Below are 18,459 nucleotides of genomic sequence, written 5' to 3'. Positions count from 1 at the left end.
CTGATCATTCGGAAGGGCGGGGTATAAATAAAAATTTTATTTATTATTATTATTATCCCTATCTTCCACTGCTCTACTCAGGTCCTGCAAGGGCATGCTCATAACCATCCTGATCGAGTCCATCCATCTGGTCTGCGGTCTTCCCCTCGTTCTACCCTCTACCTTTCCTAGCATTATTGATAATCTTAGCTTCCAAGGAGAGCTCTGGTCTGAATCCGTGTAGATTCATGTATCTGCAAGCAGATTTCAACCATTTTCATTTCTCATGGTCTCAGCATCTCCCTCTCCATGTGGTACACATTTCATGCTCTTAGATATAAAACCTAGAAAGTACCATAGTTCACCACATGAGGGTGCATTTACAAAAACCTGAGCGAAGGTGGCATGAGGATGAGGACATAATGCCCAGGAGTTGCGTTATAGCAGAGATCAGCAAAGTGCAGCCCTGTTATTATTTTAATTACTACTTACTTTATTTATTTACCATATATAGTCAACTATTAGTCAACCTCATATATAAATCCAAGGCAGGTTATGGGGCCCAAATCTATTCTGCTATCAAACAGCTCTTACAGTAAAGAGGTTCCCCTAATGTTGAGGCCAGATATCTCTTTTTTTTTTTTTTTGTAATTTGAATCTACTGGTTTTGGTTATATTCTCCAGGGCAGTAAGAAACACACTTGCTCCATCTTCAACACAACATCCCTTCAAATATTTAAAGATGGCTATTATGTCACTTCTCAGTCTTTTCTTCTCCAGCTTAAACATTCCAAGTTTCTTCAATGTTATTTTGTGTGCAGAAAATGCGGCAAATAATGTTTTGTATACAAATCAGCAGTGTGTAAATATTACAGAGAATAAATCTCAAACGTGGGAACAGCCACCAGAAAGGCACACTCTTGCATTCCCACCATACATATCTGAGAAGGTAGTAGGAATGAGAGAAGAGCCTTCTTCAAAGATATTTGACCCCTGTTCGGCTCATGTTGAAAGATACGGTCTTCCATTAGATCTCTTGGTAACCTTGTGTAGAACCAGTTATCCACATTGTGCATGTTTTCTCTTACAGGGGCTTGCCCACAGATCGGTATATGTGGAGTGATGCATCTGGGTTACAGGAGTGCACAAAAACAAACACTAAACCCCCCTCACCCCAGTGGTCTTGGGTAAGTTTTTTTAATCTTTACGGACGCTGCCGTTTATAGAAAGGGCCTTATTTTGGTAGCATGAACTTGGTTGGGCTCAAATCCATCACAGCCCTTGGTGGTTGTGGCCAAGCTATAGGCATTTAGCTTTCCTCCCCATGGTTGGTTCCTGTGTCCAACATTGGTGTTCTTTTAGATCAGGAGTAGGCAATTTGGGTGTGGGCAGGGACTGTTTGAGTCCCTGGAAAGGCATTTCATTTTTACCATAGGAAGTAACTAGAAATGACATCCTATTTGCTTCCTCTTTTTAAAAAAGGCCTCTCCAGGACATAAAATAGCCTGTGAGGCAAGAACTCCTAAAGGGTTTTGCGGGGCAAAATAATCAACTACAGGAAGGTTTAGTGCCCCCCAAAACTAGACCTGTCTGGTTACATGTGGCCCGTGGCCCATGCTTGACCCACCCATGCTTTTGTGAGGCCAACCAGCGGATCCCCAAATCTAGTCACTGCCAGTTGGTCAGCCCATAAATGTAGGAGTTTACCAGTTTGCTCTGATCCATTTCATGCTTGTGGAGGGTGCAGGGGAGTGAGGGCTGTGAATTTTATTCTGTGTCTGATTTTTTGCATTTTTGGTGTACTACCCAGGTGTCCGACTGGTACATAGATTTTAGCATTTCAGGCGGCACAGATCGGGAAGGCTGGCAGTATGCAGCTGACTTTCCAGCGTAAGTATCTCTCTTCCTCTCTCAGTTTATACCCCAACTTTCTCCCAGGATGGGAGCCAATGCAGCTTGCAAAGTTTTAAGATAACATTTTTAAACTTGGTTTAAATTTAAAGAAAGACAATTCTGTTAAAAGGCGCATGGCTAAAGTAGTTTAAAATATATTTCAGAGCAAGGTTCGAATTCAGTTTCACATCATCTTAGGGACCACATTCCAGCAGTGGGTTGAGTGAAAGATAAAAGGGGTGGGATCAAAAATAGCCATTTTTTTAAAGTAAGTGAGTTTTAGGAGAAACATTTCAAGCTTTTAGAGTAGGGGACAAAAACATACAAAACATCTGGGAAACCACTGAGTGATGGATATTATGTGGAAGAAGGCATGGTGATATGAGGAACTCTAGAGAGCTGAATTGGGATTTCAAGAGGGCCAGGTTTGGTCCCAGGGCCTAAGAGTCCAGACCTCTATTCTAAAATAAATAAATATTGGATCAAATGTGTATTATGTAGGAACCAACCAAGCTCTTGAAGACTGATTTTAAAAAATGGCATCAATTTACATTAAAAACAAAGATCAGCAAGCAAGGTTATTAAACAAAATGCACAACACAAAAAGGCCAAAACGTAACATGCAAATATATAAATAAATAAGAGGACCCGTGTAACCAAAGATGTTTCAAGCAAGCATATGTCTCTTCTGTGGCACATTAATATCACAATTCAGTGATTTGGTAAGTATTGCCGGGACCTGAGCCTTGTCTGTCTGCCTGCCAAATAAAATGAAATAATCATGGAGCAATGCTGTCTCATATCTGATGAAGCATACATGCCCCTTTTCTCCTCCATTGTAGGATCAGCTTCCTCCAAAAGCTGCCCTTTTTTTGTTTGTTTCATTAGAGTTGAGGAACAAAAACATTTTTCTTCACCTGTTGGATTGCTTTCAAATTGGTGTCTTCTCTTCTTCCGACAGGTCTTATCACGGTAATAAGACAATGAAGGACTTTGTGCGGCGGAGGCGTTGGGCCAGGTAAAACATTGCATGTTCTTTAGGTGCATTTCAAGCATATCTGGCTTTGATTTTTTTCCTTCCTGTGCCTCTTCTTTCTTCCAGCTATCCCCTGCCTTTCAAACAAGAACATGACACCATTCCAGGGACGTATCTGTTTTAATTGCTACAACATCATTACTAATGAGAAAATCTTAGTTACTCAGATTCTTTTATCCACGGATTCAAGCATTCATGGCTTGGAAATATTCAAAAAAGTATAAATTCCAAATAACAAACGTTGATTTTCTATTTTATATAAGGGACACCATTTTACTATGCCACTGTATTTAATGAGACTTGAGCATCCACGAATCTTGTTATCCATGGGAGTCCAGGAACCAAACCCCAGCAAATAACAAAGACTCACTGTGTTTTATTTTGCTGAGAAGGAAGCTTAGATAGACTACAGCATCCTTCCTCCGGTTTCTCTTTTAGCTTTTAAGAGAGCTTGTCTTGAGATTTCAGTATTCATCCAGGCCTAATGTTGAATCATACTCAGTTTGTCTTCCCCTTGCTTATGTTAATCAGAAAAATACACATTCCTTAATTAGCTCCATATTTGACTTATTGCCTGGCTCAGGCACTGTTGGAGTGTAGTAAGCTTGAAAGAGCCAGTACCCAGTGTTAAGAAAAGCTCCTCAGGCATCAAACCGTTTGAATACCCAGAAGGTTCTGATGGAGCTACAGCTGGGTTTGCACTCAGCCTCCAAAGCATTCCCTGCCATCCTGCACCCCCATGATAGGGTTACCTTAGGGTCACCATAAGTCAGAAATGACTTGAAGGTACACAACAACAACAACATGAAACGAATGGGGCAAGTATGCCAACTTCCAGACCGTTCACGCTACAACATTTTTATAGCACAATGATTCCACTTTAACCGCCATAGTTCTCTCCTGTGGAATCCTGGGGTAGACAAATAGGGGAGGGACATTCAGAATTCTCAGCCAGAGAGCTCTAAGGCCTCCCCAGACAGCAAATCCTGACAGTTAAAGTGGAATCATAGCGCTATAATTCTGTAGTTTGAATGTGCCCCAGATCTTCAGGATGATGGGGAATGCTAAAACTGGGGAGCCACCACCAAAAATACCCTCTTTCTCATTATCTTTCTGAATAACGTTGTTTTGGAACTGTTGTTTCATTGTTCTTCCAAACACTTTCAGAACCATCACCTTGTGAGATATTTGGGACTATATCTGAAAGCATAGGAAAAGTCGATTCTTCTCTTCTTTCTCTCTCTTGTCTCCACTAGGAAATGTAAAATAGTCACAAGTGGGCCATGGCTGGAAGTCCCTCCAATAGCCTTGTGGGATGTCTCTATCATTCCCCTGACACCTGCTGCCAAGGAGGAGTCTGTCGCTCTCTGGGCCATCAGTGACAAGGGAGATGTGCTGTGCAGACTGTGTGTCACACCTCAGAACCCAGCTGTAAGAATCCCTTCTGTCTGTCAGAAAAAGGGACCCAAGTTCCTTTTCAACATCAGTCCTCATTTGCATTAGTTTAGTGCCATATGTGTTTGTTAAATGTATCTTCCTGCTTTCCTCCCACTCTGCCTGGCTGTGCTCCTTCCTGCTCTGTTATCTTTGCAACAAACCTGTGAGGCAATTCAGGCACAAAGAATGCGAATGAGCCAGTAAATTTCTTGGCTCATTTCTTGAACGTGGATCTCCCAGTTTTCCGTTCAGCTCTTGGAGTCTCATGTTTCATTCAGATGTGATCAGATGGAACAGTGTCTGGTGGAGACAGTTTGAGGGAAATAAGGAACCAAATTGGGGGGGGGGGAGTGATGCTCACTAGGTCAGTGAATGAAGACCTTGCTAGGTCACCTCACCCATCAAGTCACCAGGTGAAATAGGAAACACATCTTAAAAAGATGGGTTCCAGGGACATCTTCCTTGGGCAACTCTGGGCCTGGATATTTTAGGAGATAGCCTTTGACTATGGCCAATCCAGGTGTTTTGGGCTGGAATGCGCATAGGTCCCTCTTGCTATTGGCCATGGTGGCAGAGGCTTCTGGGAGTTGAAATTGAAACCTCCCTTAGTTAAAACCAGTTACATTCATGGAAAAGGTCACGTAGGATTTTAACACTGACTCCTTGATCCTCAAGATGTGATCACTTACCTTTGCTTGCTGTAGGAATCCCATCACGGATGAACATAATGCTTTACTGTGTTTGGCTTTCTCAGGAATCCCAAAACTGGCTGATGTTTTATAACATTGTTTTCTTTGTCTCCCTCCCTGCATCAACACACTTTTAGGGAGCATCCTGGCTACATGTGGGGACAGACCAACCCTTCATTTCAGTCTCCATAGGGGCATTTTATCAAGTTTGGGCTGTCGCTCGAGATGGCTCCATATTCTATCGTGGATCAGTATCTCCAAAGAAGCCGGAAGGTAAGTCCTGTGGACTGATGTGAAAGCACATAACAGCAGGGAAACAATGTAAGAAATGGCTTGGGTATGGGGAGACATTGTGCTGTGTGAACCTTCTGTGTCTGGATACTTCCCATGGTTTGCCTATGAAGACACTATCCAAGCCAGTCATAGTACTGTATTTTGCATTTTTAAAAATGGCTGCTGACTGTCCCTATCCCAATGTAGGTGACTGCTGGTATCACATTCCTTCTCCTCCAAAGCAGAAGTTAAAGCAGGTCTCTGTGGGGCGAACCTCTGTCTTTGTAGTGGATAAAAATGGTAAGAAGCATGTGTTCCTTTCATTTTATAGGTTTCTGTGAGTGGTGTCATGAGTACCTTGTGCATTTCTTTATCCAAATTGCCAGGGGCTTTACTTTTAATTTTTTTGAGGCAGCAAAAGACAAGGAATTGCTGAATAAAATCTATTTTAATTTTTTAAAAAATGAAGCAAGAATTGAGCAATGTCCTTGTCCTCATGTATTTATTTTTTAATTATTTATAATGATTATTAAAATATTTCCAACCGGTTTTGTGGAGCATAGGCCTGCCAAGGCATTTTGCAAAAAGTAATGGAAAATTCACATACTAGTATCATGATGTCTTTTGTAGGTAACTTGTGGTATCGCCAGGGCATCACACCAAGCTACCCTCAAGGAACAAGCTGGGACCACATTTCCAACAACGTCCGGAAAGTTTCCATTGGCCCTCTGGACCAGGTCTGGTTCCAATATGGAAGTACCTCTTAGGTTAAAACAGAAGCGTATAAGATCAGTTTGTTTAGTAAAGGCTTGTTGCTACTGGTCTTTTTGTCTGTTCCTGTAAGAAAGAGAAAGAGGGATTGGGAGGGGTGTAGTGGCAATATTAATATGTTCGCTGCCATTTCATCATGTGGGTCTGAATAGCTTAATGTAGATTCTTGTAATTGGGTATACTTCCAATTAGTGCTACTCTTCAGGAAGACCAGAACAGTCCCCAGATTTGACCATCTTTGTCCTAGCCAGTGTGACTGTGAAAGGTTTTCAATTATTATCCAAGCCAAAACATTATGGAGGGGAGGGATGGACGGAGAGATATCCTAAAGCAGAGATCAGTGGTGTTTCTCAGCCCAGCCAAGTGATTTTAGCACCTAAAGCAGATACTCCAATCCTCTCCCAACATCCCTTGCTTTAAAAATGCAACAATAAGAAAGAAATAAGGTAACACTACTGGTAGCAATAATAGAATCATAGAATCGGAAGAGACCGCAAGGGCCATCCAGTCCAACCCCCTGCCATGCAGGAAATCACAATCAAAGCATTCCTGACAGATGGCCATCCAGCCTCTGCTTGAAGACCTCCAAAGAAGGAGACTCCATTACACTCCGAGGAAGTTTGTTCCACTGTCGAACAGCCCTTACTGTCAGGAAGTTCCTCCTAATGTTGAGGTGGAATCTCTTTTCCTGCAGTTTGCATCCATTGTTTTGGGTCCTAGTCTCTGGAGCAGCAGAAAACAAGCTTGCTCCCTCCTCAATATGACATCCCTTCAAATATTTAAACAGGGCTATCATATCACCTCTTAATCTTCTCTTCTCCAGGCTTTGTACAGGTGACAAATTCTGTAGAAGAGGAACAGGGCATGAATGACTGATCCAATCTTCTTCCTGCTTTCTAGGTCTGGGTGATAGCTGACAAAGTCCAGGGAAGCCATAGCTTGAGTTGTGGAACAGTCTGTCATCGGACAGGAGTCCAGCCAATGGAGCCAAAGGGACTCTCCTGGGACTACGGCATTGGGGTGAGCACTGTGTACCCCCAGACAGTAGTTTTAGCACTAACTGGAGAGGATTCGTAAGCAGAATATTCATGCATATTGTCAGGTCAGCAACCTGAGAATCATTAAAAAGGTACAAATGCATAGTTCCATTCTCTTAAGTATCAGGAAAAAATGTCAGTTTGGGCAGCAAAGCTATGTGGGTTTCAGGGACTGACTGAGCAAGGAACCCACTGTACGGGTCCAGCACTTTTACCCTTTTTGTGGGTAGGTTTCTTCAGTTGACCAAACTGTGTCCTATGTACGCATGCAAATCTGATTTCTTTTGCAATGTTGTGCATACTTGGATTTGCTTTTGCTGCTTGTGTGTCTTCTCAAACAAGCTTCTATAGGGAAAAATTACCGCTTTTCAGGTTTACCTATTAAATCACGGACACTGACTGCAATCCTATATGGCTCAGTGTAACATAGTTTTTTCTTTGCATTTTTAATATTCCTGAAACAGTCCTAAAAATAATAATACTCCTAAAACCAAGGTGAGAATGAATATATTATGCAGTACACAGAGGCTGGCCTGCACAAGTGTAAGTTAACCCTGAATATATAATAAATGCATTCAGTAAAACCTCAAAACTCACTTCCCATTTCTACATAATGTTTTGTCCTGTTCCAGGTTGTTTATGTGCTTCAGGTTGCTGCTGCATTGATGTGTTTTCAATCTGTACTTAAACTAATATCTCGTGTTGCTGATTTTGTAGGGAGGATGGGATCACGTCACAGTAAGAGGGAATGCAATGGAAAACACCAAGATCGTATCCCAGGAAACCTCTGTGGAGCATCCCAATGACCCCGATGAATTAGCAGCTGTGGGAAACGATGAAAGAGATGTTTCCCTGTCCACCGTCTTAGTGGATGCAGCTCAGGGCTTGGACAGAAACGCCGTTCAATGTTAATATGCTCCATTCTCTAAATTCTAGAGGAGTCTAGAGAAAGAAGACAAGGGGGAGGGCAGCAAAAACAGGTTGCTTTTGGTCCATGGAACAGATGTTGCCCAACTCTGCTCTGAAGACTGACCAAAGCCTGTGCTTTCTTTCCATGTTCCACTCCGTCCACGCACCCCGATAATGTAGATACTGTGAAATCCCATCTGGATGTGTCTGTGCAATGTGAGTGGAAAAGGAAGGAAATTGAGTTTTGTGCATGCTGACAGTACAATCCAAGCCTTTGTTTCAGGAGGCAGGGGCATTGGGGCTGGATACCCATGTTCAACCCCCTTGAAACAATTTGAGGTTTGTGCCATCCCAGCTGTCGACAGATCAGGCCCTAGACATGTTGTTGGTTGAACTGGAGTTCTCTTTGTGAATGTATAGAGGTGAATGGGGTTCTTTCAACCCACAAAACCTCCCACTTTAATTTATTCTCTTTAGAAGTACCGTTTAGGCACCATGTTGCCTATAGCCTATGGTGACACTGGATTTGTCTGAATAAGTTGAACCACTGTTACACAGCTGCTGTGTAAATTGACACTAATGTGAAGAAGTCTTTTTGATGGGGAAGGGGCATTGATGTATTTTTTCCCCATGCAGCTTTCCATAGCATTCTCTGCCCCCCAAAAATCCATTAAGTAGTATCACTGACACTGGGAAACTTGACATGTGAGAGCAGTTTCTCAGACAGTGAAATGACCATCCTTTTCTAGGTTGATGTGCCTGGGTTTGAGCCAGTTAGTTAGTTATACATAAACACCATAATATCTTTTTCCTCCAACTCAACAGTACAGATGTAGAATCCACACAGCAAGATTCAGCAGAGTGAAGCGAAAGGTAAGCTCCTGCATTAAGCAGGCATAGAGCTCTACCTATTCAGTTCAATTTCCATCTCCATATACAGTGGGACCCCGCCATCCATGGACTTACCATCCATGGATTTGAGCATCTGCGGACAGCAAGTGCTGTGGTCCCAAATGGTGGCGCTTGCACACAGCCCTGCCACTATTAAGGACAACAGGACTTGAGGTCCTGTGTTTTTTGTATCTGTAAGAGAGGGGATCCAGAACTGGATCAATTGCACTTTAATTTAGACTCTCTTTTTCAGAGAGAGAAAGAAGGAAAAGAAGAAGAACCCTAGCCAGGCAAAACAGTTAAGGTTTTTAGATTGCACAGGGTTCCAAACAGCAAAGGGTGCAAATCTATTACCATGACTGCATTTGTTGGATAATGCAGATGAGGGCCATAAGTGGCCTCCTGGCCATTTTTGTAGCTTCCCAGTCAACCCCTACCCCCCAGTTTCCTCCAAATGGCAATCAAATTTAGGTAGGAAACTGGGGAAAACCCTTTAAAACAAGCAGAATATGCTTGATTTGAAAGAGCTTTACTGCTTTGTTGCAGGAACCTGTGGCATGAGGATTGGGCATTGATTCCTAGACCTGGCCAAGCTGCCCACTCTTGTTGTAATGGCAAAGTAACTTTGGGAATGGATGTATTTGCTGAACACCTGAGCTTAGCAAGGGAGACAGAAAAAACGTCTGTAACAGGACAGGTGAAGTTTGGAATATGAATTGCCATCTGTATGTGATCAGATTACATCTATGGGCCTTATGTTCACAAGATGAGAGAATTTAAGACTGTAAGAGAGCGAAGGCCAGCTTTATAGGGCAAAAGGGGTCCTCTTTCTCTGGAATGCTGTGATACCTTTACCAGCCCCCATCAAGCGTCCGCATTGCAAAGGTGTCCCTTTCCTTCGTCATCCCTTGTGAATGTATGTGAAGAGTTTTAATATAAATTAAATAAAAGTGTGGCATGGTTTTAGACCCATTCTTGTATTTGAGGTCAGTCCATTAATGTTTGCACGTCCTTCAGTTTTAGAGCCAATGTATGCAAACTTACTTGCTGCCAATTAAAAGCCAAGTTTCACAATCGAAAGTGAATCGAAGATTTCTTTCTGAGCAACATCGTTCGCTTTTAGCAAGGCTGATGGTTGATAGGGCTGTTTTGGCGGGGGAGCTATTAAACTGATCTGTCTTGTATGTGTTTCATCCTGTGTTTATCAAACAAGAGTTGTGACGATCAGACTCGAGTCAGTTTGAATGCAGTGTCAGCCTTTTCCAACCTGGTGCTGTCCAGATGTCTTGGATAACACCCCACATCATCCCCTGCCAGCAAATCTTTTTGTTCTGTTAAAAGGCCAGACATCGTCACTCCCATGTCATTTACCTAATTGAATAAATACTTTGCACTAGCACTGGTACACTTGAAGGAATAAATAGTCTCCTTGCCAAAAAAAGGGAGAGAGAGAAAGATCTCCTTTTCCCAGTGGCACGCTATTAAGAAGCAAGGCGTAACAAAAGGCAGTGCTGGTGTTTGCTCAAAGTAGGTGTACACTTCAAGAAGCACAGTCTGTTCCAGTTTTTAACTGTTGATTACTTTGCCAAATGCATTAACAATTTCCCCGTCCCTCAGTCTTTGAATGCAAGGATGCTATTAGGTAAGAAGATGTCTTTTCGGGGCTTCTTTGGGAATAGATTCCTGCCTGTGACAAAGCATCGGCTTCTCACATTTCATAAAGCCAACTTTGTGAGGCAGAAGATGGGTATGCTCTTCAAAACAGCTTTGGAACCTGCTTGGGACACAAAAGAGCTGAGTTCAAGTTCCCCTTCCTATCTAGTTTGACGTAAGACTTTGCCAGCACAGAACATAAGAACATAGTGCATCCTAGGCTGGAGAGAGGAGGAAAGCGGCCACATTCTGCAGCCGCATCAAGCTTAATACCCCATTGCTTTCAATGGGGCATAACTGATTCTCTCTCTCTCTTTGGTGGCTTGCATCCAGAATTGGTTGTGAGCTGATCAGATATGACATTCGCACTGGAAAGACCATCAGCATACAATCTGAGGTTCTCTTTGTGCATGAAGCTAAGACAGTGCCTAGGAAAGACGATCAAATGCTGGGTGGCAGGTCGTGTTCCCTGCCGAGCCGATTAAACCGTTTTGCCTGCAAGTGAGGGCAGCATTGTTCATGTTCATTCGTGGCTAATAGCCTTTATCCTGTTCTTCCTCAACGATGCGGCTGATTTGACTTTGATCAAGGGTGCCTTTGCTGTAATCTCTCGAGAGTAAACAGTGCTGACCTTTCCACGCGATTCTTCCTGCTGGTCTCCCTGCCCAGTTTGCTCTTTTCCAGCACAGACGTCTTTAATGCCACATAAGTCCTCCATCGTCAGTGCAGAACTTGAAAAGCAATGCTTTTGGAGAGATTGTTGGCTCCTCAAATCCTGCAGCCAACCTGAGGGATTATGGGAAACATTAACACTAACATACACACCCAGAAAGCTGTTTTCCCAGTTCTGGACTGGGGGACATGCTCATCCGAAGGCACTTTATGGCCAACAGATCTACTGGTACTTACCTAGAGCAGATCCCTTAAGTCAGCGGTTGAATGGCAAGTTAATACTTCTGTCAATCTGTTTGATTCCATTAGTCTGCTCTAATGGGGACTAAAAGCAGAATTCAGATCTTTGTCAGTGATGGACACAAGCATCTGCAGTGTGTGAATGTGACAAACATTCATGCATAATAGATTGAAATATCACCCTCTATCTCCTTAAATGTATGTATAATTGTAATTTTAAACACATTTTCTCCCATTATAATCCTCATCCAATGTCCCATTTCAATTGGGATTGTCAGTCTAGGCCATTGCCATCATAACAATTGTTGTGTAAAGTCGTTCTCCTTCTTCCTTCGCAAAGAAGCCAGTGTTTGTTGACTTTGCAATTAAAGTGCTTCAGAAATGGTTTAGCCTTTTATTTGTCTTTCCAGAGGCGGCTAGATTTTTTTCTGCTTGCAATAATAAGGATTTGGTTTTTTGGCTTTTCGCACAGGCAACAGATTGAATAGCTTGGACCCAACCAAAAAAGAACATTTTAATGCCCTACAAGCATGTTTGCTGTTAGGAAGTTTCCTCCATCCCCCAAAAATGCCTGTATTTGGACATCAAATGAGATTACCCTTTAGATCAAAGTTTGTGTGTGTGTCCCTTCAAGTCACCTGTTGCCCCATTGGGTTTTCTTAGGCAATATATACTCAAAGGTGGCTTTGTCAGTCCCTTTGTCAGAAACACAGCCTACAGCACCTGGTGTTCATTGGAGGTCTCCTATCCAAGTACTAACCAGGCCTGACCCTACTTAGCATCCAAGATCAAATGGGATTTGGTGCCTTGAGGGTCTTTTGGACCTAGTTTACAAATGTTCTAGTTTGTACAGAGGGTCTCTCTGTTTTGGTGCAGAGAAAGAACTAGGTATTTTCTCCTCAAATACATTCCTCTCCCTCTCTCCCTTTGAACTAGGAAAATTGGGGCTGGAGGCCTATGTAAGGAACCCCATCGGAGAGTGGCATAAATCCAGCATGATGTAGTTGTTGGATTATGGCTCTGGTGACCAGGGTTTGAATCCCCACTTGGCCATGGAAACCCAATGGCTGGCCTTGGGCAAGTCATACTCAGGACTATTCTGTGTTGGCAATTCAGAAAACAAAGTACAAAATCGACAGAAGAGTGGTACCTTTATTGGCCAACCAAAATGTGTTTTGTGCATTTTGGTTGGCCAATCAAGGTATCGCTTGTAGGCAAGTCACATTGTCACAGCCTCAGAGAAAGCAAAGGCAACCCCCCTCTGCATGAATCTTGCCAAGAAAACCCCAAGATAGCTCACCTTAGAGTTGCTGTAACTTGGAAATGACTTGAAAACAAGAACAACAGGTTAACAAAACTTGTTTGGAGCTTGCGTCGATCATTGGCAATAATGGGCTCAAGAAACTGAAGCGCATGGAGAGCGGAGGAGAAGAAAGCGACGACAAAACTAATTCTCTTTGCTTTTAATATTGCCTTTAATTATTTTATTGTATTTCACAGTACTATTGCATCTTTCTTTCCAAAGAGCTTCACATTGGCTCAGAATCAGTTTAAATAATCATGCCCTCCATTTAATCAAAGAGGTTAAATATATATCCACAGAATCTCTTATTTGATCAACTGCCAAAAAAAAAAAAAAGTTATACTCGGTGGTGGTAATACTAGTATTATTTACAGTTTATAACAAGACAGCACCCTTCAGGCTTCAATCTGCTAGGTGTTGTACTTAGATAAATACTACAGGTCCTTTCTGAATATCACATATTCAGCTCTAAGGTACATGGATATGATGAACAGCCCAGTCATCAAATCAGAACAATAACTGAACAAACATATAGCTGAGTTAATCTGTAGAATCAGTATATAGAGAGATCTTGTAGCACCTTTGAGACTAACTGGAAGAAAGAAGTTGGCAGCATGAGCTTTTGTAGATGCATCTAAGGAAATATAGACTGAAAGCTCCTGCTGCCAACTTCTTTCTTTCAGTTAGTCTCAAAGGTGCTGCAGGATCTCTCTACATACTGATTCTAAAGACTAACACAACTATATGCTCATGTAACACACAAGGCTGCCTTGCACCAAACTGCCCTCCCTTCCAGAACCTTTACACAACACAAGAGCTTATGGTCCTGCTAATTGTATGAAAGGCATCTGATCCAATTTCACCCCAAATTTACAACAGCTCCTCAGAAGATGCCAAAGCTACAGATGCTGGTGAAATGTCAGGAATAAACTCTTCTAGAACATGGCCACATAGCCCAAAAAAACCACAAAAAAACTATGGATGCCGGCCATGAAAGCCTTCGACTTCATAGTTCATATGGAGATGCAACAACATTATGTATATCGCCTTTGTATATTCTATTTACCACCGTTGGAATCCTTCAGCAGAGCAACAATTCCATGAAAGCAGGCAAGGAGCATAAATCTGGGCCTCCTTAAACCTTGTGGTGGGGGAAAAGTCTTGAGAAGTCCTATTCTGTTGCTGTTGAGCACTTTCTAAGACCCAGGCTACCTTCAGCTCCCTTGTCTGAAGCTGTGGATCTGGGTGGAGTACTTCTGAAGCTGCTCCGTGGGCTCATCGTCTTCCCCGCATTGCTGCTGATAGTGTTCATACAGTTTGGATCGGCTGCCAGAACCGGGGCCCGCGACAGCAGGGAGATGCCCATTGGACATCCGGAGGATCGTCGAGGTGAGCGATTTAATATAGTTCTTGGCCAAGGTGAGCGTCTCGATTTTGGAGAGCTTGTTCTCTGCCCTGACGTGGGGGATGACCTCCCTCAAGGCCTGGAAGGCGTTGTTGAGCTTGTGCATGCGCTGGCGTTCGCGTTCATTGCTCTCCAGCCTCCGCAAACGCCTGTCCTTGCTGCTCCAAGGGAGATCTTTTGCAGATTTAGGGGTGGCCTTCTGGGTCTCTTTATTCCTTTTCTCTTTGCACCGTGAACATTTCAGAAGTTCCTCTCTGCTCCGAGTCGTTTCTTGGGGCAAGGGATCCTCCTTGGCCGCCTGCCGGCATTTTGCCCCTTTGCTTTTGGCCTTCATTGTTGGTGTAATCGAAGGGACCAGATCTCACTTGGTTTATCTCCAGACAAAGAAGCTTCCTACACCAACCAAGGGGCTGTTTTGAAAAAGAGGACATCAGATGGGTTGCCAACAAAGCCAGCAGTTCACCCTTCTCAGAGGCCAACTCAGTTGAGGAATAGAGTATGGTATAGGAACCACATTTTTCAACATACTTCAACATGTAAGATACCTTTTAAGTAGAAAATGGGAGGACATAGAGAAGAACCACTCCTTCCACTGTGTTCTATCCTATCCTATCCTGTATGTAAATCCCCTTGAATCAGCAAGTCTACTCAAGTTAGAACTAATAGGATTAATAGATGCAATTGATCCATCTGAGGAAGGGAACTGGAGTCCACAAAAAGCAATGCTAGAATGAACTTTTTCCTATCAAGAGTGCATCTACACTGGAAAAACAGTACACTTTGACACCCCTTTAAGTGCTGTAGCGTCATTCGACTGAATACTTGGATCTATAGTTTTGCAAGGTCTTTAGCCGTCTCTGCCAGAGTGCTGGTGCTTCACAAAACTACACATCCCAGGATTCTGTAGGATGGAGCCATGACAGTCAAGGGGCTGCCAAACTGCATTATTTCTGCAGTGCAGATGCACCCCAAGTCTACAGGAGTCCTTTATATCTTTTTATCCTTCCACTGTGCTTTATCATTTTAAACTACGTTTTAAATTGCTTTGAGATGTTATTGATAGTGGAGTTCCATTATCTGCAGACTAACATGGCTATATCTTTGAATTCAACTGCTATTCCAGTTTTCTTGTTGCTTTCTCAATTTACTGTGAGCACTTTAAAAGTTCCCAGCCCCTTTTATCTCTCTGGTTGTGGCACACACACAGGAGAAAACTCAGGCTCTAATCTTCTTCGGACTTTCTGCTCAAAGAACTGGGCAGTTGCCCAAACAGTTGGGATCTTTGTGGCTTGCAAACGAAGGTCTCCAAGACCTCCAAAGGCAAACATTCTCCCAGTTGCACAACAGTCCATAGCGATGCCAGAAAGATGTGAGGACACAGCTCTGCTCTCCCTACATCAGTCTTCTAGAATATGACTTGGTTCCTTCCATAATCCCACAGATTTACAGCAGTGTAAACCTATGCCAGCTCTCAACAGAATTCACCTCTGTCTGAAGACAAAAAGTTCCTTGGTGTCTCCATAGTCACAGCCAACACTCAAACCACTAGGCCACACTAGTTCCAAAAGGAATAGATTGGCAGAATCAGAAGAACAAATTTGACATTTATTTTGCAGAACTGGAGCCATCATGGCTATAGTAACCCATAACGCTTCTTGTAAACCAAGCCTCTAAAAACTGTTCCAAGTAAAAACAATACAGTGGGCCTTTGGTATCCGCTTGGTTTGGTTCCAGGATCCCATGGATAACAAAATCCGTGGATGCTCAAGTCCCATTAAATACAACGGCCTAGTAAAAGGGCATCTCTCATATAAAATGGCAAAATCAAGGTTTGCTTTTTGTAATTTATATATTGGTTGAATATTTCCATGCCATGGATGCTTGAATCCGTGGATAAAGAATCCGTGGCTAAGGAGGACCGACTGTGCTATAAGGGGGATGCGGAGGGCAGACAGGGCTCCTCCACCATTGAGCAAACCACACTGTTCCCTAATGGCAGCAAAAGACATCTGGGTGAGCAAGCCAACCTCTGGCCAATGCCAGCATCTTTCTTTTGAGAAATCAAACTCCTGGGACCCATTAAGACAAGAGTCCTTCTGGAAAGAAAGATTAAGTTGCTCAAATAATTTGTCTCTGTATATTTTCATCAGCCATTAGCCTAAATAAATAAATAGGCATCAAAGTTTTGAAGTCATTCTACCTTCCAAGTCCTTTGACGGAAGACAATGACCAAGCTCTGGATACTGTACCTAGCAATCTTCTTACTCCTCTGGACTTCTTCCTTTACATCACTGGTTCCCAAACGCTGGTTTTCCAGGTGTTTTGAACTTCATCTTCCAGAAGCCCCGGCTGGTTTGGTCAACAGTCAGGAATTCTGAGAACTGAAGTACAAAACGTATGAAGAAACAAAGTTTGTGAACCACTGCTTTACACGATAATGTCTTAAATATGCAACATGTGAATGCCAAGCTTGCACATATATGTTCAATACACCCAACCTGCAGTTACAAACCAAAGGTCCTGCTTCCCACCTTCCGGATGCAAGACTTGAAAAAGTTAGAGCTAGCAATGAACACTACTAAACCAGTATAAGATTTAAATATTGGTCTCATTTGAAGAATACTGATAACGTAATAGCATGAAGAATGAATATTTTGGCAGCTAGTCAGAATTATAGTACAGCCGGCCCTCTGTATCCACCAATTCTTTACCCACCGATTCAAGCATCCACAGCTTGCAATTTTATGCAAGGGACACCATTTACTATGCCATTGCATTTAATGGGACTTGAGCACCCACAGATTTTGGTATCCAGAGAGGTCCTGGAACCAAAGCCTAGCAGATAACAAGGGCCCACTGTATTCCATATAGCTTTTGGTTTGTTTGTTTATGAAAAACCTGGCTTTTAAAATAATTTTAACCTATTTTTAATTAACATCTAGGGTTAGCCGTGTTGGCCATATGGCAAATCCAATAACGTCCGAACAATACCTTTATTGGACCAACCAATATGCACAATTACATGTTGCAAGCTTTCGAAGTCGGGCATGAAGAAGGCAATGTGACTTTGAAAGCTTGCAACATGTAATTGTGCGTTTCGGTTGTCCAATAAAGATATCATTGTCGGATGTTATTTTTAATTATTATTTAAAAATAAATAAATGTGTTGCACATTACTGTAGCAGTCTGAGGGTTATTAATTAATTAAAAATGCAAATATTAAGACATCATGTTCTACCATTAATGACTTCCATCCACCCTCATTCAGCTCCCCAGCTTGCCACAAGGCTTTGATTGTGATGCTTCCAAGCAGAACGTCATAAAATGAAGCCAATGCCTACCTAGTGATGGAACAGTTGCAAGCAGCATCCTTAATTCCTCTAACCTAGCATGGACCAGAAATGAGAAATGACCCAGCGGCACGAAAGTGACCGGTCTCCAGGACTTCAAGCAGTTCTTCTGGTTCCTGCAGACTGCAAACTCGAGCTGGGACACGTCACTTTAATGGACAAACAGGTGAGAAGGGTGGAGTCTGGCTTGGACGAGGCTTCTGCAAATAAACCACACGGATGAGTGTGTGTGTGTGTGTGTGGCGGTTGCAAGATTGTGACAGACAGTACGGCTGTGCCATGCAGTTGCACCATTATATACAACGTTAGCAAGGATTTCAGTGATCCTGGCATTGCCCCCTTCTGTTGCACAAGAGAGGTATGTTATGGTTTCTTCATCAGTCAAGGAACTCAGGATGTCTCTCTCCATCCCCTTTTCTCGCACAAATCCCCTTTTTGTGGCAAGGGAATATTTTCCACCAGTTTGGGAACGAGGACCCTTTGACTCACTAGATGTTTTGGCTTGCAATGCCCATCAGCCCAACAGAGCATAACAAAATGTCGTAGCCTAAAACCTTTGGATGACCAAAGGTTTCCCATTCCGGCTTTTATGTTGCTTTCTCAATGTATTATAATCAGTGCATGTTGAAAGGTTTTTGCATTCTCTTTCCCCCTTAGATAGATAGGGATTTCCTGCATGCACACTCCTCTCTTTCTCTCATTCAAACTAACCATGTGATTTAGGTCACTCCCTCTTTGGGACTAACAGGCATTCTCTCAAAGATTTTCAACTGAACTGTTGCTTTTTCATCTTCCTCCTCTCTCAACTTTCTTTGGAAAGAACTGGATTCATATATAGCCTTTTATGTATATATAGATTAAAGCCAGTAGTAAACTTTTGTTTGAAGCACGAGCTGCTTGTGTGGGTTTTTTGGAGTCAGT

The 18,459-nt window shown here is 42.7% G+C and overlaps 2 protein-coding genes across 5 annotated transcripts in view; one reads left to right on the top strand and one right to left on the bottom strand.

The window, feature by feature from the left end:
- LOC149306412 (tectonin beta-propeller repeat-containing protein 1-like) overlaps positions 1-11,810 on the top strand; it is a 29,906-nt gene extending 18,096 nt beyond the window's left edge. The window contains exons 17-25 of the mRNA XM_089477121.1: positions 1,070-1,166; positions 1,790-1,869; positions 2,834-2,890; positions 4,165-4,339; positions 5,172-5,307; positions 5,515-5,607; positions 5,938-6,044; positions 6,979-7,098; positions 7,833-11,810. Of these exons, the coding sequence (XP_089333247.1) occupies positions 1,070-1,166; positions 1,790-1,869; positions 2,834-2,890; positions 4,165-4,339; positions 5,172-5,307; positions 5,515-5,607; positions 5,938-6,044; positions 6,979-7,098; positions 7,833-8,027 (1,060 nt within the window). The 3' untranslated portion in view covers positions 8,028-11,810. The remainder of the gene's footprint in view (positions 1-1,069; positions 1,167-1,789; positions 1,870-2,833; positions 2,891-4,164; positions 4,340-5,171; positions 5,308-5,514; positions 5,608-5,937; positions 6,045-6,978; positions 7,099-7,832) is intronic.
- LOC149306411 (class A basic helix-loop-helix protein 15-like) lies at positions 6,027-17,644 on the bottom strand. Of its 4 annotated transcripts, none has more exons than XR_016271729.1 (3): positions 17,530-17,644; positions 16,438-16,569; positions 6,027-6,144 (listed from the first exon to the last, which is right to left on the bottom strand). XR_016271729.1 is itself a non-coding variant. In XM_089477122.1 (3 exons), the coding sequence occupies exon 3, from the start codon at positions 14,520-14,522 to the stop codon at positions 13,998-14,000; it is 525 nt and encodes a 174-aa protein (XP_089333248.1). In that variant the 5' UTR covers positions 14,523-14,598; positions 16,438-16,569; positions 17,530-17,644; the 3' UTR covers positions 12,956-13,997. The 4 variants fall into 4 exon arrangements, 2 of the variants coding, with proteins under 2 accessions (XP_089333248.1, XP_089333249.1); XM_089477122.1 differs by lacking the exon at positions 6,027-6,144 and adding an exon at positions 12,956-14,598; XR_016271730.1 differs by lacking the exon at positions 16,438-16,569.
- Positions 17,645-18,459: the final 815 nt, after the last annotated feature.

This window comes from Sceloporus occidentalis, unplaced genomic scaffold, assembly GCF_023333645.1.
Source record: "Sceloporus occidentalis isolate IW3139 unplaced genomic scaffold, rSceOcc1.0.p SCAF_10, whole genome shotgun sequence".
Classification (NCBI taxonomy): Eukaryota; Metazoa; Chordata; class Lepidosauria; order Squamata; family Phrynosomatidae; genus Sceloporus; species Sceloporus occidentalis.
This window is presented reverse-complemented; position numbering and strand designations above follow the sequence as displayed.